The sequence below is a fragment of the Brachyistius frenatus genome, unplaced genomic scaffold (genome assembly GCF_029030835.1).
Source record: "Brachyistius frenatus isolate BFR_SWC_R1_liver_20210118 unplaced genomic scaffold, ASM2903083v1 Contig_93, whole genome shotgun sequence".
In the NCBI taxonomy this organism is placed as follows: Eukaryota; Metazoa; Chordata; class Actinopteri; family Embiotocidae; genus Brachyistius; species Brachyistius frenatus.
Genome location: NW_027210692.1, coordinates 1,342,257 through 1,361,484, shown reverse-complemented (window position 1 = coordinate 1,361,484; position 19,228 = coordinate 1,342,257). Strand labels below are relative to the sequence as shown.

The window sequence follows — 19,228 nt, the reverse complement described above, 5'->3', positions numbered from 1 at the left end:
TCAGCTGCTGGTTTTACTAGACTCAAAATCAATCATGCTTTTTTTTTTTTTTTTTTTTTTTTTTTCAAATATTTCATATATGATCAAAAGAAGCAAAGAAACACTTGTAATGCAAAGTTTGTGCGTCTTTTCTGACTCATATAATATGTTACATGCTCATTAAAACTGAGCAAGAAGTAAAATATTTCTTGTATATCAAATTGTAGCCACAATTCTTTTCTCTCATGTAATACCTTTAAAGGAGTCAAAAAGTATTTAAAAAAAAAAGTATATTATCTTTCACATACCGCGGGCGGGCTGTCGGAGTTTTAAAGGCACCCACGTCCCGTCACAAGTTAAAAGTTAACGTATAAATTCATGCAAGATGTCTATGCAAAGCTAAGACTCTCGTATCCAAAGATCTAATAACTACAGCAGGTACAGTAAACAGCTTTGTCAGACCACAACTAAACAAACAAACAATTATAGTATTGATGTAACTCACCAAGACAGCCTCAGACTCGCACACTGACCAGGAAAAGTCCATAGAAACCCTCTGTTTAAGTCAGCAAAGTTCCAGTAAATCCAATCCAGCAAAGTATTTAGTACAAAAAGATCTGTGGTCACGTCGTTTGGAATTACGCAATGCGAGCATTCATAAATCTCCACACATTGTCTGGTAAACATGCGAGATATCCTGGTACAAAGCTAGCTTTGAATCTCACGCTAACATGAGATGGTCGACACCGTTTGATTGACACCTCACTGAGCCAATAGGACCTCTTAATTCCTGTCTCCAGTCTTTTTTATATAAATGACATTTTTCACCATACTACTTGTTAGGTCTCCAAATCCCTCCAAATGGAATTTTCTTTTGGAGACTCCTGGATATACCCTAAAAAAAAAACCCGTGTAAAACATTATTTTCTGTATTATTGTTATAAACTTTGAATCTGGACTAGGTAAGATTTTATGCTGTGGCCTCGTTGTGTTGTCCAGCTAATACCTCATAGCCTCAGTCATTTACAGGCACTTTTTTTGCAAAACAAATTCAGGCGAGAATATAAAAACTTCTACTTAAGTGTGTTCAAACTTGTGTGCCAGTAGCACCCATAGTGACTCTGACTGATGGGGATACAACTTTAGTGTTTCCTTTCAAAAGATACCAAACTCATGCTTCCACTACAAATGGTTTATGAACACCTTTCATTTCACTTTGGGTTTGCCTTGACAAGACATTTACTGCAAATTTTACTGCAAGAATAAAAGTGAGGATGCCAGACCTCCATAGCCCGCTCCTCATCCCTGCTTAAAACTCAAGGTTACTTTAGCAGCCCTTTGCATAACACACAAATCTCCAAACGGTTGGTGGTTAAGTTATATTATGTTTAAGATACACAGCATGTTGTGAGGACAATGAAGAATTTGTAGAATAAAACATACCATTTCTGATGCATTCTTTTGAACCCGTCTGTGGGACAGCGTTTTAGAGGTGCAGTGATAAATCACTGAAGCATTTTTTAAATAAAATCATCAGTTGGTGGTCACTGTAAATGAGAAAATATTTCCCTTATGTTGTTATTGACCAAAATAAGGCCTGACCAACTTTGAACTCTCATCCAAAGACAATAACCCCTCACATAGTGGACTCGGACACATTTAAAAAAGCATCATCATTTGGAAACTATTTATTGAACATTTGCAACCAGATATCAGTTAAATACAGAACTTTCATGTCTCTCTACATCCCCTAACAGCAGGGACTGGCTCCACTTCATTACACTCTGAGAGGAGGGAATGTTACAGGACTTGGTAAGGCGCACACTGTGCTGGAAGTCATTTGGCTTTCTGTCTTCTGATAATAAAGAGAAACGAAATCTTGAGTCTGCCTCTCAAATGTCCCACTGCTTCATCTCGCAACTGTTTCACCTGCAGCCAGGTGCTTTTTGCCAATGCTGCGCATACAGACCATGGCAAAATGACACAAATAGGAGGCGAGAAGAGAAAACCAGTACAGACGACTGAGACTCACCCCTACTGAATGTGGTCTCAGATGTGTAGTCGCGACTGAAAAGCTAAAAGTAAAATGATCAACATGAATATATTAGAAAAATGGCAATTAGTCTTTAATAAACACCTCGCCTCACCACCTCCCAACAAGACCAGGGTTATAAATTAAAACTGTCCAAATAAAATCAATTAACCAAGACTTTGGGCCCATTCAGTTCCATTTCAAGACTGGAAAATCCTCATTGAAAAAAACAAATGGCACTTTTCAGTCTCTTGAAGTGGAATCTAGAATCTCGACTCCAATGACATCGACCCCAACCCTAAAAATCAACTCTAATTTACATATATGGGTGAGGCGCTCTTCAAGCTTCTGCCGTTCTAGCAGTTGCTCTGCTCCCCCACAGGACGGGTGGGGGGGGGGGGGGGACTCTGTGGTCTCGGAGGGCTAGGCCACGGTTTTGAAGGTCTGCAGTATGAGGTTGGTTTGGTGGATGAGCCGGTTTGCACTGATGAAGACGTTTATTGCCCTGGGAACAAAGAAAAATACAACTTGAGAAGACGGACTGTTTCAACAGAGAATAAACAATTAGTGAGGAAAAGAGAATGGAAACGGGCCCCAGCTTGTTCTGGCTGGCCAAGACATTCGAAGACAAACCAAAGGCTTTGTAGACAACTGACCAGCTGAGTCAATACAAACATTCCTGCATTTGTGCCCTTTTCTAGAAATGTTACTGGATCTTGGGACAAAGCAGGATGATACTACAGTGGCATGCAAAAGTTTGGGCAAAATTTCATTTTTTTGTGAATAGTAAAGTAAGATAGCAAAGTATTTTCAGACAGCCGTTTCCTTAGTTCATTCTGCAAATAGGACATTGCAGTTAACAGGAATAGTAGACGTCGAGTTAAAGACTGGAAGACCAAGAAACGTTTGTGAGATGACTGCTGGAAAGGTAAATAAAAACCCTGTTTGACTGCAAAAGACCTTCTGAAAGATCTGACAGACATTTTTTGCATGTTTTTGGTACAAGATAGTATCAAAGAAATATATAATTGGTGCCGTAAAAGTATCAAAGTTTGGTACCAAACTCAAAATCAATACTTGGTATGTATTTTCAGCACTAACTTGGCATCATCTCAATGCAATGGAGTCAAAGGGAGATTTTTTTCTCTCTCTCTCCAACATTTACATAGAGCTCTCCCAGCCTTTTGCCACAACTCATCTTTAATGAACAGTGCAATGATGAGCTGAAGCACAGTATGTGGTGTTACAGTTTTACACTTACTTTCCGTCTTTGAAGTATGTTTTGAGGGTGTCACTGAAACTTTTGGAGTATTTCACAAACTCCTTTTTCTGGTGCTCCAGGGCCTTGGCGAGTAGGAAATATGACACGGAGACATCAATTAGAAACAAAGATAAAATGTGACAGCATTACACCAGTGTGCCCGTTACTCACTCTGCGATTCTGGTACTGATATTTCTTAATGACGTTGTTGACTGTGTCCAGGAGCTCTTTTATGGCGCTGGCTATGTCTCTGTGAACAAAAGGCAAGATCAGTTTTTCAAAACACAAAATTCAACACAGGTGTGTGATGATACTACACCTGTAGTAACACCAACAGGTGTGTTGAATTTTGTGTTTTGGTGTTAACAGTCAATATAAAACAAGATTCAAGCTCTGTCCAAACCCTCTCCCCGAGATCGTTCCAATATCGGATAGCCTTTTTTCCCCCACCAATATTCCTTTAAGACACACTCCTACTCTACTCTGGTTTGCTATTACTTGTTGCCTTCGTTGGTTAGGTTGGACAGGTTTAGGCATGAAGAAGTATGGTAAGACTGTCAGGGTCAGAGCAAATCACAGGCAGTGTAGGGGGAGTCTTAAAGGAATGTAGATGGAAAAAACTATAACACATTGGATATGGGTGTTTGTGATTTTCCAAATTCACAAATCCAACACTGACACACACTTCACATTCATGTGTTCAGCTGTATCTTTCTTTCCTAAATGAGACAATTTTATTGCATATGAATTGATGCAACACTATGAATGTCTCCTTGGGAAGTTCATATAAAAATATGCGTTGTCATCTCATTTGTTTAATTCAAATAACACTGAATTAACCATTGTAAAAAGGGCAGTGTAGTTATTTACATTACACCTACCAATAATGACTGGGTTTTTAATGCAAAATATACTGGGTGTGTCTTGACCTGACACTGCTCCATTTCCTGCTGCCCCTTTAACGTCCGGCTGCTATTGCCAGTTAGAGCAGACACAAGTTAAAAGTTACAATACCAACCAGTGTGCACAACCATGAGTCATTTGATCAGCTCCAGACAACTTTCTTATAAACAAAAATTCTTACCTATTGTGTATATGCACACAAATATCTGTTTAACCTGTAAACATTAAGTTTAACCTGTCAACATGAATGTTAATACAGAAACCTGTAATCGTAATATTGGTCAAATGTCTGTTTAAATGGAGAACAAAGTAGTCACAGGGTGTGACTTCTGTTGGAGAGGAAGTGAGAAGAAAAAGAACATGCAGCGGAAACTAAACCAGAAAAGATTGATGTTACTGAACTCTATAGGATCATAGTTTGCATAAATTGCTGTTTTTGTCCTGAAAACAGTATAAACTGGTGTTTGAAAGAGAAAAAAAAAAAAAAAAGCATGAAGAGAGAGAGTGTGTGTGTGTGTGTGTGTGTGTGTGTGTGTGTGTGTGTGTGTGTGTGTGTGTGTGTGTGTGTGTGTGTGTGTGTGTGTGTGTGTGTGTGTGTGTGTGTGTGTGTGTGTGTGTGTAGTGGACGGTGAGGATGACCTAGTTAATGTTTCCTTCAGTAACAAGATTTCTAATCAAAATGAAAAACAAGCACCAGCCTGTTACCTGTTCTTCTGCTCTTTTTCAGTTTCTGCTAAAGAGGTATACTTTTTTGCGACCGTTGTACATAGTGGAAGGATGAACGGCTGAGCAACAGCAATATTTTAAGATACACTGATACAAAACATAGTGTTTTTCTTCTGGAGTGAAGAGTGAAAAAAAGCCTTGATTAAAAAAAATTTAAAAAAAAAATTAAAAAAAAAGGTTTTGTTTTTTTGTTCGTGACATATAGAGATTGCTGGATTTGATACTATTGGCTGCGAGCTAATTAACAAGATCATATGTTATTGTGACATTGCAAATTGTATAGATTGTCTTTTTAGAACAAAAGACGCAAATGGGGCGAGGCACAGGAGCTGATGACAACAAAAAAAACACGTTATGCAAGGTACAGAAAGACTAAAACTACCACCTGGCGCACAGAGTTGTTGAAGGATCAGATCATTTCAGCAGAAAAGGCTGATGAGTACACTGAGTGCAGTTTTGTCACTTGTGATAAGGAGCGGGTGAGGCGGAGCTGCGACTCAGGAGAGGACGCCTTGTCTCACGTTAGACAAATAATCAGTTAGACAAAGAAACACGGGGAAACAGGAAGCATTAGGAATCTGACCGAGATGATATCTGGTTGCTGTTGCGACAATGACAGAAAGTTTTAGAGGAGTTGAAGAATCTCCCCATTCACTCAAATGTTACAAATATGTCAAAAGAAATGCTTAATATTTTGAAAATATTATATATATTTAACCATGAAAAGATTTCACAGCTAGAGATATTTATCACTAATGCATGCAATATTTCTTGAAACTTTGTACAGTATGTCTTGTTTGTTGAAGGTGGTGCCTGAAGGGAGGCCACGTGACGATGTATAAATGAATAAATTGAATTCAAGAAAGGGTAACATCAATCAAATTGATCAACTCATAAAGCTATAGTGAGAAGATACAAGAAAAGTTGTGTTGCTTTGAGGCCTATTAGACTGAATTTAAACTGTTAAACCTACCAGTGAAGGTTAAGTATTTCTGCCTTTCTATGCCTTTTGTTACTTTTTTACATTTTACAAGAAAAAAAACGTGCAGCGGAAACGAAACCACGCACACCGCCAAATGTTTACCTCATAACCAGGATATAGGTTAATTAACAGACTGCACTGTAGTTAAGAACTGACGCCCCTGCCGCAAAACACTGGAAAGATTGATGTTACTGCACTCTATGGGACAGATCATCATTTGTTTGTCATGCATGAATTGCTGTTTTTATCCTGAAAACAGGAAAAAAATAAAATAAAAACAGCATGAAGTGTGTGTGTGTGTGTGTGTGTGTGTGTGTGTGCGCGCGTGTTGCTTGCACTCACTTGATAGTTTGTAGGAAGCGTACTCTGTCATTGATCTCATCAGGGATTTTGCTGAGGATGTGTTTCAGAGCTCTGGCCTTCTCATTTAGGTCCTGGAACTCCTGCTCAGGCCGGTCAATCATGAACTCTACAGGACAAAGGTGTTTAGCACATTCCCAGAGAGACTCAGCAATTCAGATGCATGAAACGGACAGAATACAAAGCAGGTGAGCTCACCTTCCACATCATCGGCTGCCATGCGCAGTAGGGATTCAGTGAAGTTGATTTGGACGTTCTTTTTCTCCAAGATCTTCATTATGATGTCCTGAGTCAGGCCAGGGTTCTCCCTTTCAGCCTGATAAAAGAGGAGAATTATGCATGCGTTGTGAGGGAGAGGGAAAAAAGCAACTTGTATGAGTAAAAATAACTATAGCCCAGTTTGTCTTCTTCAATAAAAGAAAGAGGAAGCTTAGATTGAGCTGCAGAGAACAAAGCTAGAACTTTATTGAATGTCAGATGTCCGCTGTGAGCAGTTCAGATGAATGCACAAAAGCTCTCCTCCTGAATAATTCAATCTTGAATTACACCAGGCAGGAGGCAGCAAGAGAGACTAATCAGAGAGACAAGTGGACAAAAGACCCCCAAATGTCAGAGTAAAACAGCTGTAAGGTGATCACCTCTCCCTCTGGTTTGTACAACGACAGAGCTGCTTCTCCTTCATTAATATTTAATCTACACACACTGTGAACACAACTGCTCATCTGTAACTGTCTAGAGTCAATTTATGGCCACTGGGCTTTTATTATTCCAGTACAATCAGGGAAGTAGTTGGACTTTAACAAAGTCTCATCTGATGATTATAGTCGGGTGTCGCTATTGTGAATATCAGCACCTTTTATGTTCTATTAATACCTGCTGAGCTGAGGTAATTCATTTGAATATCAATTACGGAAACTGAGGCGCTCGAGTTTAACGAACTGCACAAAAAAGTAAAATATAACTCATAACCGAGGTAGCATTGGAAAACTAATCAAAACTTTTTATATATCGCAGCAGAACAGAAAAGAGACTTTGCTTTGCATTAGCCCTGCTTGCCTCTTTAAAAAAAAAAAAAAAAAAAAAAAAAGAAGATGGGTTACACCTTTTGGACCCAAAACATTTAGTCTTTATACTGTATCTATATACTATAGATCCCGATGGATATATCGCAGATAAATCAATATCACTATACACGCTAGCCATTAACAAAGAGGTGTAGTGTTATGCAACAGGATTTCTCAGCTAAACGTTGTTTAAAAAATAATGATGTATTCAATTTGCATTTTTCCTCCCGTTTTTCGTTTATTTCCAGGAAGGGGAATCAGGCAACATTTGGAGCGCCTTTGTTCTCTTTTCTCGAAACAGGAGGTTAATATTTTAACCGCAGTCACAGCCAAAGAGAAAACACCCTGCCTGCCACAGTATCCAACAGGAAAGAACTGAGAGCATCAGATAAAATGTAAATGCTGCTGCAGTGTGTCGGAAAACTGGAACGCAGTCTAGATTTTATCCAACGATTACAGGAAGTTGTGAGGGTCACAGGGTGGTGATATGGTGATTTTATGTTTCAAGACATCTGATTAATGCACAGTCCTACCTTTATGAAGGCTGCTCTGAGTGTCTGGGCTGCTGATAGGTTGATCCTCTCCAGCTGATGGGGTTTAAAAAAAAAAAAGATGATATAAAAAAAAAAAAAAAGGAAGAGCACACATCATTACCAAATCTGGACACGTTGAGGCCATCGCTGTGTCACCTAGCATCTGACTAGACATTGGAGTGTCTTAAAATGCAGCTGCGTGTCATGTTAGACTTCATAATGTTGTCAGAACAGGTTCAGCTGGCCTCCACAATTTACTTGGAAAGTAAGATGATGAAAACTGTGAAGCACCTTCTCACACTCAATTGCAATATGAATAATCTGTCATGTAGATCGTTACATTAAAGTGCAGTGGGAATCTGTCTCGCAGTGCATTTAGTTTAGTTTTCTCTCCGTCTTACAGCCTCTTGCTATGAACACCCACCTTCAGTTTCCGTTTTTTTGTGAAGTAACACGGGAGCATTTTACGACAACGTCAGTACTTTTTACCTCATTGAAAACCGGGTACATCACGGCGTACAGCGTCATGGATACCATGGAGTTAGTCTCCGCTTCATTCTTCATCTCCTCCATTGTCATCCTCCAGGGAGGAGCAGCTCTTGTTGAAACGGTGAGGAGGAAAACTGCAGTTCACACGCACTCACACATGCACTCACCCGCTCGCACTCACTCACACTCGCCCGGAAAACCACTCGATCTCCAGCGTGGCGAGAGCCTGGAGCACATTTGAGAAAGAAAATAAAGGGGGAATGATCAAGAAAGGTTTGGCTGTGTTCTGGTAGACTGCAGGTTGTACAGTATACTCTAATGAGAGTATCTTAAAGTTGATTGTTAGTGCGGATGCACTGATCTGATCCACTATTTATCAGCGTCGGCACTGATCCCGCCTTGATAAAGTGGATTTTGTTCACAGGTGGGTGCTGACTGGTGGGGCACATCACTTCTTGCCTCATGTTATCATTCTTTAAAAAAAAAAAAGATTCCAGTGAGTTCCAAGCGGTTAGCAAACACATTTTAAAGTTAGTAACATACTTTGGCAGACACTCAGATTTTAGGCACTGAGAAAAATGTGGATCTGCAAGTCTATGTTATTTAGATCACAGACTATCTAAATTAGTATAATACTATTTATAATACCTGAAACAGGTAACATGTATGCAGATAATACACCGAGCGACACTGCATAAATAAGACTTATCCGACAGGAAAAGATCATTTTGGATGTTTAACCTGGAGGGAGTGGTGCAGCCCCTATGTAACGTGGCCGATGACGGCAACACTTCAATGAACCAAACATCAACTTAAATATGTGACAATTTCAACATCATGGAAACAAGAAAAACTTTCTTCATGTAAATAACTTGGGTGCTATTTTTGATTCCTCTTTGACCTGCAGAACAAATCTGTGGTCAAAGACAGCTTCTTTCAGCCTTCGGGTGGTCACTCGTGAATTTATATAAGATTTGGACCATTATAATTCCTTCTATTGGGCAGACACGAACATCCCATTTGCAGCGGGGCTCCTGACTGGTGCAGGTAAGCAGGAGCACACTTCACCTATCCTGGCGTTCTCACATTAGCTATATGTTCGGCGTAGGATTCATTTCAAAATTGTATTGTTTGTCTTTAAGCACTTAAATGGAGCAACCCCCGACCTATCTGCCCGACCTGTTGCGCCCCTATTCCTCATGTCATGTTTTCCAGATTAGACCCCAATTCAAATGACCATTTACTGCTATTACGTCTTTGCGTTTGCTTTGGCTTAATCTTGTATTTTTTTTAAATCATTTGATTGTGTGTTTTTTTATTGCTTATTTCCTGTTATGTTCAAGTCTATCCGATTGTTTGACTATGCGGCAGGACTTTGGTCAACCCTGTGTAAATAAATCTGACTTGATTTATTATAAACCAGGCCCTGCCACACCTACGTCCTGACTGTTTTTGGATATATTGATTATATTTTATACGTAGTTTATTTAAAAGGACGGAGAAGACGTGACTGACAAGACTTGTTTGGTGGTGCAGATCAGATCTCAGCTGACTTAAATGGGAAGCGTTTGGGGGGCATTCGGCTAACCTTACGTTTCGAAACTTCAGATCTTTTTTTTTCGAAGACGTAAAGTAGATTTAATACGTTACTATTTCTGAGTTCAGCCTGGCTAATTGGCAGGCTAAAAAAACAAAACAAAACAAAACAAAAACTAATTAACCAGCTGACTGGGTGCAGGCAGCCCCAAGGTAAGTGCTACTCGGCTAACTGGACTCGGCTAACTAAGTAGCGTATGTGAGGTTAAATGGGGTTTACTGTTTTATCTACGGGGAGGAGGAAAAAAAAAAAAAAAAGCTATCAAAACCCACTGTCAGAAGGGGGCCAGCTGGCTGGGTAAAGTGACATATTTATCGCCTTCTAGCTGCAAAGATGATCTTACTCGCGGCCTGTGGCCGGAGCAAATCGGTGGTAGCAAACCTGCTAGCAGTGTAAACAGCGCAGCTTTACGCGCTAGCTCCGTTAAAACTGTAGATTCGCGTTCGTGAGCCAGAAAACACGTCGACAAGCTGCTCGAGGAGAGACGCGTAAAGTCGGCGTGCGCGTGTCAAACGTGTACTTGTATCTACCTTCGGTCTGACTTCTTAACTGGGGGGCCGGTTACGCCGTCGATCGCCTTTTAGCTGCTGTGTTTTCTTTATAACTTAAGGCGGAAGTTTTTCAGGACTGGCCCGAGCGACACCTTCCGGGACCGTTGCTACGTAAACACGCGCCGTCCAATCAGAGGACGGAGGGACAAGAGCGACTGTGACGTCATCTAGAAGAGTTAGATCTCGGTTGTAGCATTTATTTATTTTTTATTTTTTTTATTTACTTTAGGGAAGTATTTTTCTTCAATTGATGAAAACAACACACCGGAGTTCATATATGTAGGTATACGAAATGACTGAAAAAAAATTAACGCGGGGGAGAATATTGTGGCATTTCATAAAAATCAAAAGGAAAAAGCTGAATAAACTTCTTTTTTTTCAATAAATGATTACAGCTGAAACAACTAGTTAAGCAGAGGAAATTAATCAGATACAGACTTGCTGGCTGAGTTTGTTTTCCAAGCACATATGCTAAACATTCTGTAGTGTCAACTTTACAAATGTGAGGATTTATTTTATTTTATTTTATCCAATGCTATCTTGAATATATTTGGGTTTTTGGACTGAATTGAATTAATTAAAGTATGGAAAAAAAAAATTCATCAAGTAAAATAAAGGAATATAGTCTGAGCAAAAAGCTCATCTTGCAACGTAATTGTATTGAGCAGCGATGCCACCTATAGAGTACAATAGATATTTGCAACCACTAATTAAACTGTAAACATAGATAAAGGTTCAATCTAGGTGTAAAAAAAAAAAAAAAAATCATATTCTTGTATTCATACACATGAAATATGCTTCTTGTTGTTTTTTTTTTTTTTTTGCATTTAGCCTGTGTTTAGGCTGACCTTTATTAACACAAGCTCATTTGGACAGTGGTCAGAGGATGGACATTGATTGCCTTATCACTATGTTTAGACTGAGTACCATGAATCCTAAATTTGTTGAGAATATGTGTAGAGATGATTACACTACAGTGCTAACACTTACAAAGTCAACATCTTTGTGGAGTACAGAGACCACTGTAGTTACTTTACATATCAATTGTAGTTCCTCATTTACAGACGACTACGTTTGAGGATAAAGTCTTTTTATATATACAGTGGGTACGGAAAGTATTCAGACCCCTTTACATTTTTCACTCTTTGTTTCATTGCAGCCATTTGCTAAAATCAAAAAAGTTCATTTTATTTCTCATTAATGTACACTCAGCACCCCATCTTGACAGAAAAAAACAGAAATGTAGAAATTTGTGCAAATTTATTAAAAAAGAAAAACTGAAATATCACATGGTCATAAGTATTCAGACCCTTTGCTGTGACACTCATATTTAACTCACATGCTGTCCATTTCTTCTGATCCTCCTTGAGGTGGTTCTACTCCTTCATTGGAGTCCAGCTGTGTTTAATTAAACTGATTGGACTTGATTAGGAAAGGCACACAGCTGTCTATATAAGACCTTACAGCTCACAGTGCATGTCAGAGCAAATGAGAATCATGAGGTCGAAGGAACTGTCCAAGGAGCTCAGAGACAGAATTGTGGCAAGGCACAGATCTGGCCAAGGTTACAAAATAATTTCTGCAGCACTCAAGGTTCCTAAGAGCACAGTGGCCTCCATAATCCTTAAATGGAAGAAGTTTGGGACGACCAGAACTCTTCCTAGACCTGGCCGTCCAGCCAAACTGAGCAATCGTGGGAGAAGAGCCTTAGTGAGAGAGGTAAAGAAGAACCCAAAGATCACTGTGGCTGAGCTCCAGAGATGCAGTAGGGAGATGGGAGAAAGTTCCACAAAGTCAACTATCACTGCAGCCCTCCACCAGTCGGGGCTTTATGGCAGAGTGGCCTGACGGAAGCCTCTCCTCAGTGCAAGACATATGAAAGCCCGCATAGAGTTTGCCAAAAAACACATGAAGGACTCCCAGACTATGAGAAATAAGATTCTCTGGTCTGATGAGACCAAGATTGAACTTTTGGCGTTAATTCTAAGCGGTATGTGTGGAGAAAACCAGGCACTGCTCATCACCTGCCCAATACAATCCCAACAGTGAAACATGGTGGTGGCAGCATCATGCTATGGGGATGTTTTTCAGCTGCAGGGACAGGACGACCGGTTGCAATTGAAGGAAAGATGAATGCGGCCAAGTACAGAGATATCCTGGAAGAAAACCTCTTCCAGAGTGCTCTGGACCTCAGACTGGGCCGAAGGTTCACCTTCCAACAAGACAATGACCCTAAGCACACAGCTAAAATAACAAAGGAGTGGCTTCGGAACAACTCTGTGACCATTCTTGACTGGCCCAGCCAGAGCCCTGACCTAAACCCAATTGAGCATCTCTGGAGAGACCTGAAAATGGCTGTCCACCAACGTTCACCATCCAACCTGACGGAACTGGAGAGGATCTGCAAGGAAGAATGGCAGAGGATCCCCAAATCCAGGTGTGAAAAGCTTGTTGCATCATTCCCAAGAAGACTCATGGCTGTACTCGCTCAAAAGGGTGCTTCTACTCAATACTGAGCAAAGGGTCTGAATAAAATTTAATTTTTTTTTAAAGGGGTCTGAATACTTTCCGTACCCACTGTATATGTATATATACATATATATATGGGCAGAGAAATGAAATGCGCAAACGCTCTAAATGATCAGCCACATTTATTAGACTGAAATAATTGATGGCTGCATAGTTATGAATTAGGATAGTAAAAAAAACAAAAAAACAATCCCATTCTTTATTTTATTGAGTTGAAAAGGGACCTTTCAGCCACAACGTGATTCTAAACTGGAAGCAATGAGACTTCTACAAATATTTCTCCATCCTCGCGAGGGGTCCGGAACAAAGATGAAGCAATCTGATTGGCTCGTCGAGCTGACTCCGTCGCGCCAGGGAGGATACTTATCGCTGTGTGGACTGACGAGCTGAAGCGCTACCAGGCTCTTTCTTAGACGAAAACGACGGGAAATTTCCAGTTATTCAGGCGAAGAACTGTGAGCCAGACATCAACGGGACCGTCCTCGTATTAGCGAAGTTACTGAAAGATAGATCTTTACACCTGAAGTGAGGGGGGAAAAAAGGTGAGGGAGTTTCCGGGTTTCAAATATTTGCCCAATGTTGTCGTGCGTCATTCATTCATGAAGTCAAGTGTCTTCATAGTCAACGGCCAGAAAAGAACATCACGCACGTCGGGGAGTGCTGAGAGATGTTTTAACTTTTGATCAGTTTGAGGTGGCCGTGAAAGACTATGAAATAACTCATTTCGTAATTTTGCAACATGGCATGCCGATAGCTTGACTTAAACGTGACGCGCTAAGGAAATGCATCATTACCCATTGTGCACTTTCCACATTCCGAGTTGAGTAAATGATGCGTTTCTCTCCGGCTTTCTTGCAGACTCCGCAGCCATGCCTTTAAACATTCACATCAACAGCCCTAACGTGAAGTACACAGACACACACATCGTGGCTCAGTATTCCTACCAGACCACATCAGTCCACAGAGATGGGAACAAAGTCACGGTAAGTCTGTTTTTTTTTTTTTTTTTTTTTTGTTGTTTTTTTTGGGGGGGGGGGGTGTTCACTCCATGCACGTGTTCAGTCTGCCACTCACCTTGCACTTGTACGGGATACAGGTGACACCCTGCACCACCGAGATGACATTTCGCACCGAGCGGAAGGTGCCCCGGCTGGGCGTGATGCTGGTGGGCTGGGGAGGCAACAATGGGACCACAGTCACTGCAGCGGTGCTGGCCAACAACCTGGGTCTCACCTGGAAGACCAAGAGTGGTGAACAGGTGAGTGGAGGGACTCGGATGTACCTGCACGCACACACACACACACACACACGGATGGGAAGCCAGCTGCCAGTGTGGAAAAACGTCCTCCATATAGAGTGAAAGTTTGTGATTTGAAAGGAGGAGTCCACATAAAAAAAATTGAACTTTGACGCAAATATAGGCAGGTATGATGTTCAGTGTGCGCATTACACCATCTCAAAGCAACTTTCAAGGCTCGACAAACTGATTTCTGGATTTACATACTGCCTATAGGCCAGAAAAAGAAAACATTTAATGGTGTTCTTTGAAAATGGCCACCACTTCTATAAAGCATTCCGTAGTTAGGCAGCTACAGCATGTTAAGGATTTTCTTTTCTAAAAAAAAAAGTGCAATTTGTAGGGGGGAAAAAAGCACCAGATGGTGACTAAACCCTTTACAACCAGACTATCATAGGATGTAAAATCCAGAAGGTTTACTACCAGCGAGCTAATACAGAAGCTTCTTGTCCTATTTTATAAATATAGCTGACTGTACGGCCTCGGATACAGCGGTAGAGATGCATTATAGGCTGGTTATGCTGACATGTTCAGTGGGGTGTTCAGGACTTAACTGACTCGAGTCTTGGGGATTTCCACTTATATGGGCATACACTGTTACCTCTATGAGCCAGAGTCTGTGATTTCCATTTTGGCCAGTTTCATCTGGTTCACATATTCGTAGCAGACTGCAAAACCTGAAAAATCACAGTGCTTGTCTCTCCCTTCTCTTCCTTATTCTTCAGAAAGCAAACTACCTCGGCTCTCTCCTACAGGCATCTACTGTTTGCTTGGGATCAGGTCTCGAGGGCGAATTCAACGTGCCCTTCCGTGACCTCCTGCCAATGGTGCACCCTAATGATATAGTCTTTGACGGTACGAACGTTTCCAGACGGTCAGCTCAAGGTTTAAACTCTGAGACAGAAACTGTGTGTAAATGTGTGTGTGAGAGTGCAAATGAGGTACAGGAGTGTGAACAAAAAGCAGCTAAATCTGATTCCAGGACAGTTTTTAAAACTCCCTCTTATGGTGTTCTCCAAAGCAGTGGAGTCCGTTGCTTCATAAGGGAAGAGCTTTAACAGCCAACCTATTTATAGAGCTGCTATAGTCGATGAGAAGATGAAGGTAATGACTCGGATATGCCAGCCTCTGCCCTTTTAGTTCTGGAAAATATGAGATATTTGAAGAAGCACTTTTCTTTTCTTTATTTAATTGTTTTTTTGTGTTTTTAGGGTGGGATATCTCCTCAATGGATCTGGGCAGTGCAATGGAGCGAGCTCAGGTGTTTGACTGGTCAGTACAGGAGCAGCTGCGGCCACACATGAGCGGCCTGAAACCCAGACCGTCCATCTATATCCCAGAATTCATTGCTGCAAACCAAGCGAGTCGGGCAGATAACGTCCTCATTGGGACCATGGCAGAGCAGGTTATAAAAAGCCTCTACTCTCCTTACATTAATACAATTGTATCTTTTTTGTTTCTGTTGTAATGTGACTTAAAAAAATAAATAAATGATATTCCAGGTGGAGCAGATCAGAGCTGACATAAGGGACTTCCATCAGTCCAGTGGTGTGGACAAAGTCATTGTTTTGTGGACGGCCAATACTGAGCGCTTCTGTGACATCATACCAGGGGTCAATGACACTGCCGAGAACCTGCTGGCAGCAATTCAGGTGAGGAAAAAAAACAGCAAGAGGTTGGTTTCAATAGAAATCTCAATAATGGAAGTGAGGCAAGGACTTTAATTGTCCTTGAAGCTAAATTGTGTTGGTGGCCGGTAGTCATTGGGATTCACCCATTTAATTTTAATTTCCTCTGAATACTGAAGACCAAACAGTAATCCTCCATTACATTTAGCGATTAATAAAGCTTAGAGGATGAAAAGATTAGCTCGTCTAACACACACTATGGATTTGTAAATGAAAAGGCTTCATGAGTATGAAACAGTCAGCAATTCCTTTTCTATCAGATCAGAGGAAGAAAATTATAATTTGTCCCTCGTGGGTAAGTTTTTATTTTATCTCCTGTCTTGAGCATGCTTGTACTGCTGTCAGCAATGATAATAGTCCATTTCACAGACTTATGATCCTCAGCAAATAGCTCAATTTAAGATAGGCATGCAATCAACAATGGAGTTTTGAGACTGAGAAGAAGTCTCTGGGGAAATGTAGCCTTATGAGTGAAGCTTTTTTTCCCTCAGTGATGACACACTCAGTCATAGTCATTATTTCTTTATTTTTCCTACCTCCATCAGGCTGGAGCAGAAGTTTCTCCCTCTACCCTGTTTGCCGTGGCCAGTATACTGGAGGGCTGCGCCTACATCAACGGCTCCCCACAGAACACCTTTGTCCCGGGGGCCGTGGAGCTGGCCGTGCAGAGAGGCGTGTTCATCAGCGGTGACGACTTTAAGTCTGGACAAACAAAGATCAAGTCGGTGCTGGTGGACTTTCTGGTCAGCTCGGGCATCAAGGTGAGGATGATGAAAGTGGAAAATAAACACAAATAGTATTACTGATTATCGACAGGCTGAGCTTTCGTATGTTAATTGTCCCATTAACCCTTTGAATCCCACAACCCACCGGCAGGTTTTAAAGGTATGTTTTCTTTAAAAAAAAAAAAAATTAAAAAAAATAACATCAAAATTACACCATTTATCGTAACCAGACACTTTGAAAATATAAATGATCAACAGATTTTTTAAATCCTGACTGTCCTTTAACTAATCATGTGCACCGAACGCCTCTATCAGGAAAAGTGATACTTCTATTATTCTATCCGAGTTATACTGCACAAAGGACATTTGCTTTGGGTTCAAAGGTTTAATTAGTTAACTATTAGCTACTACAGGCCAATTGCAGAGAACGAGCCTATCACCTACCTGAGTCCGTCATAGCATACAAACACCATGTGCTCCTCTCGAGTGTGTAAAAACTGTGTCAGTAGGTGAGCAGAGAAATTGAAGCAGAGTGCTCAAACGCAGCAGAGTGCTGGATAAATTGTTCAAACATTCACCTCCTGCCACTCCAAAACCTGAGGAGACCCACTAAAACAAGCCATCGAGCCTGAACAAACCAGTGTCGCTTTGTCTTGTCGAAGATATTGTAACAGATTCCTCTTCTGTATATTTAACAGTTTTAAGTAACAATTGGTTCAAAATTCATCAAAGGAACACGTGAAACAGAACTGAAGTGTGTTTAAAGTTATCTGACAGGTCATTAGGCGAAAAGGTTTGAAACCACTACTGTAGAATATTTTATATTTGAGACCATAAATTACTTGATTATGCTTCCTGCTGATTGAAATTCAGCAAAACTTCTAATTAACCGTACCATTTGATCTTCTTAACGAAGGGATTATAATGTCGGTCTCTCTGCCTTTTACAGCCGACCTCCATCGTCAGCTACAATCACCTCGGCAACAACGACGGGAAGAACCTGTCGGCGCCGCAGCAGTTCCACTCCAAAGAGATCTCCAAGAGTAACGTGGTGGATGATATGGTCCGGTCCAACCCCATACTGTACAAGCCTGGAGAGAAACCAGACCATTGTGTTAGTGAGAGACACAAACACCGACGCACACTCAGCTGCATGTGGACGTTTACAGAAAACCAACTCATGAACTGTCTCTGGTTTATTTCAGGTGGTGATTAAGTACGTCCCTTGTGTGGGCGACAGCAAGCGAGCCATGGACGAGTACACTTCTGAAATAATGATGGGAGGGATTAATACAATCGCAATGCACAACACCTGTGAGGTCAGAGTTCACTTAATATGTTTCTGTAAACAGTTGAACTACCATAATGAGAACAGTTTTCGGCGTAAGAGTCCAAACTTGCAAACTGCTGGCTAAACACGACGATTAAAGTAACTTTTTACAATTAGTGTATTAATCCATTAGAAATTAAGCTCTTGAAACAATTCAACATAATCTCTCATAAGTGCGACAGCGGAGCTATCATTCAATTAAAATCAAATTCAGACTTGGACGATTCCTTGTGTTGTTTTTTTTATTTTTTTAAATTTAAAATACTTCAAAGAAAGCTATTCCTGCACGTGCTCGGGACAATGTTGTGCCAAAGGTCACACCATTATACTCACTTCGTCTCTTTAACAGGACTCTCTGCTAGCCAGCCCGATCATTCTGGACCTGGTGATTCTGACAGAGCTTTGTCAGCGTGTGATGATCAAGCCGCAAGGGGAGGACGACGACTTCCAGTCCTTCCACAGTGTCTTAGCAGTGCTCGCCTTCCTCTGCAAGGCTCCTCTGGTCCCAGCAGGGACTCCGGTCATCAACGCCTTCTTCCGCCAGAGGGCCTGCATAGAAAACATCATGAGGTGTGGATCAGTTAAAAGACTTGGATTCCTTTACATAAAACATCCCCAGAGGTTGCTTTGTTCATTCAACAGAAAAACCTGCACGCGTGTGAAATCCTTCACTTTGATTGAGCTACAACGGCCTCCCTGCTTGTCTTTTTCAGAGCGTGCCTTGGTCTTCCTCCTCAGAACAACATGCTGCTGGAGCACAAGCTGCAGAGAAAGTTCCTGCCGCCGCACACGGCCGACATCAACCGGGACGTGGGTGCTCTGAAAAAAGTCGCTCTCACCAATGGGAAACATATATCCCTAACAAAGAGCGTAAATACACGTGTGGATGATACAGCACGTGCATTATGATTGCCAGCGAAACACCACAGCCCAAAACAGAACTAAAACATAAAACAACTGCAAACATAGAACCTCATTTGAAAAGTAGAAAAGCCGTCATTGATCACGCTGTCAGCGCTACTGTCAAGTAGACGTTTAGGAAAGAGTCATTTAAAACCGTAGGAGCTCTTTACTCGTTACAGAAACATGAGCTTCTCTTACACGACCTTAGGAAGTGAACTTAGCAAAAGATCTCATCTGTATTTAGTGAGCTTTTTTTTGGGGGGAGGAGGGGCATATTCA

The 19,228-nt window shown here is 41.1% G+C and overlaps 2 protein-coding genes across 4 annotated transcripts; one reads left to right on the top strand and one right to left on the bottom strand.

The window, feature by feature from the left end:
* Positions 1-1,652: 1,652 nt before the first annotated feature.
* LOC138627928 (programmed cell death protein 10) lies at positions 1,653-14,152 on the bottom strand. Of its 2 annotated transcripts, none has more exons than XM_069710578.1 (8): positions 14,081-14,152; positions 8,330-8,555; positions 7,841-7,894; positions 6,442-6,559; positions 6,226-6,352; positions 3,444-3,522; positions 3,273-3,355; positions 1,653-2,516 (listed from the first exon to the last, which is right to left on the bottom strand). In XM_069710578.1, the coding sequence occupies exons 2-8, from the start codon at positions 8,417-8,419 to the stop codon at positions 2,435-2,437; spliced, it is 633 nt and encodes a 210-aa protein (XP_069566679.1). In that variant the 5' UTR covers positions 8,420-8,555; positions 14,081-14,152; the 3' UTR covers positions 1,653-2,434. The 2 variants fall into 2 exon arrangements, with proteins under 2 accessions (XP_069566679.1, XP_069566678.1); XM_069710577.1 differs by lacking the exon at positions 14,081-14,152 and adding an exon at positions 10,457-10,601.
* LOC138627921 (inositol-3-phosphate synthase 1-A-like) lies at positions 13,301-19,214 on the top strand. 2 transcript variants are annotated; one of them, XM_069710564.1, is made up of 11 exons: positions 13,301-13,548; positions 13,865-13,989; positions 14,103-14,264; positions 15,029-15,158; positions 15,515-15,708; positions 15,806-15,955; positions 16,537-16,752; positions 17,666-17,830; positions 17,922-18,035; positions 18,396-18,616; positions 18,760-19,214. In XM_069710564.1, exons 2-11 carry the CDS (start codon positions 13,876-13,878, stop codon positions 18,953-18,955), a joined length of 1,662 nt encoding a protein of 553 aa, XP_069566665.1. In that variant the 5' UTR covers positions 13,301-13,548; positions 13,865-13,875; the 3' UTR covers positions 18,956-19,214. The 2 variants fall into 2 exon arrangements, with proteins under 2 accessions (XP_069566665.1, XP_069566666.1); XM_069710565.1 differs by having other exon boundaries at positions 13,301-13,556; positions 13,874-13,989.
* The last annotated feature ends 14 nt before the right edge of the window (positions 19,215-19,228 follow it).

Bases quoted from the DNA above. Each gene is read 5' to 3' on its own strand.
- LOC138627928 (XM_069710578.1), bottom strand. From the start codon at position 8,419: ATGACAATGGAGGAGATGAAGAATGAAGCGGAGACTAACTCCATGGTA. The intron at 3,523-6,225 runs GTGAGTGCAAGC...TTTTGTTCACAG, and splicing joins CGCTTCCTACAAACTATCAA to AGACATAGCCAGCGCCATAA. The intron at 3,356-3,443 runs GTGAGTAACGGG...CTACTCGCCAAG, and splicing joins ATCAGTACCAGAATCGCAGA to GCCCTGGAGCACCAGAAAAA.
- LOC138627921 (XM_069710564.1), top strand. From the start codon at position 13,876: ATGCCTTTAAACATTCACATCAACAGCCCTAACGTGAAGTACACAGAC. The intron at 15,159-15,514 runs GTACGAACGTTT...TTGTGTTTTTAG, and splicing joins TAATGATATAGTCTTTGACG to GGTGGGATATCTCCTCAATG. The intron at 15,956-16,536 runs GTGAGGAAAAAA...TACCTCCATCAG, and splicing joins ACCTGCTGGCAGCAATTCAG to GCTGGAGCAGAAGTTTCTCC.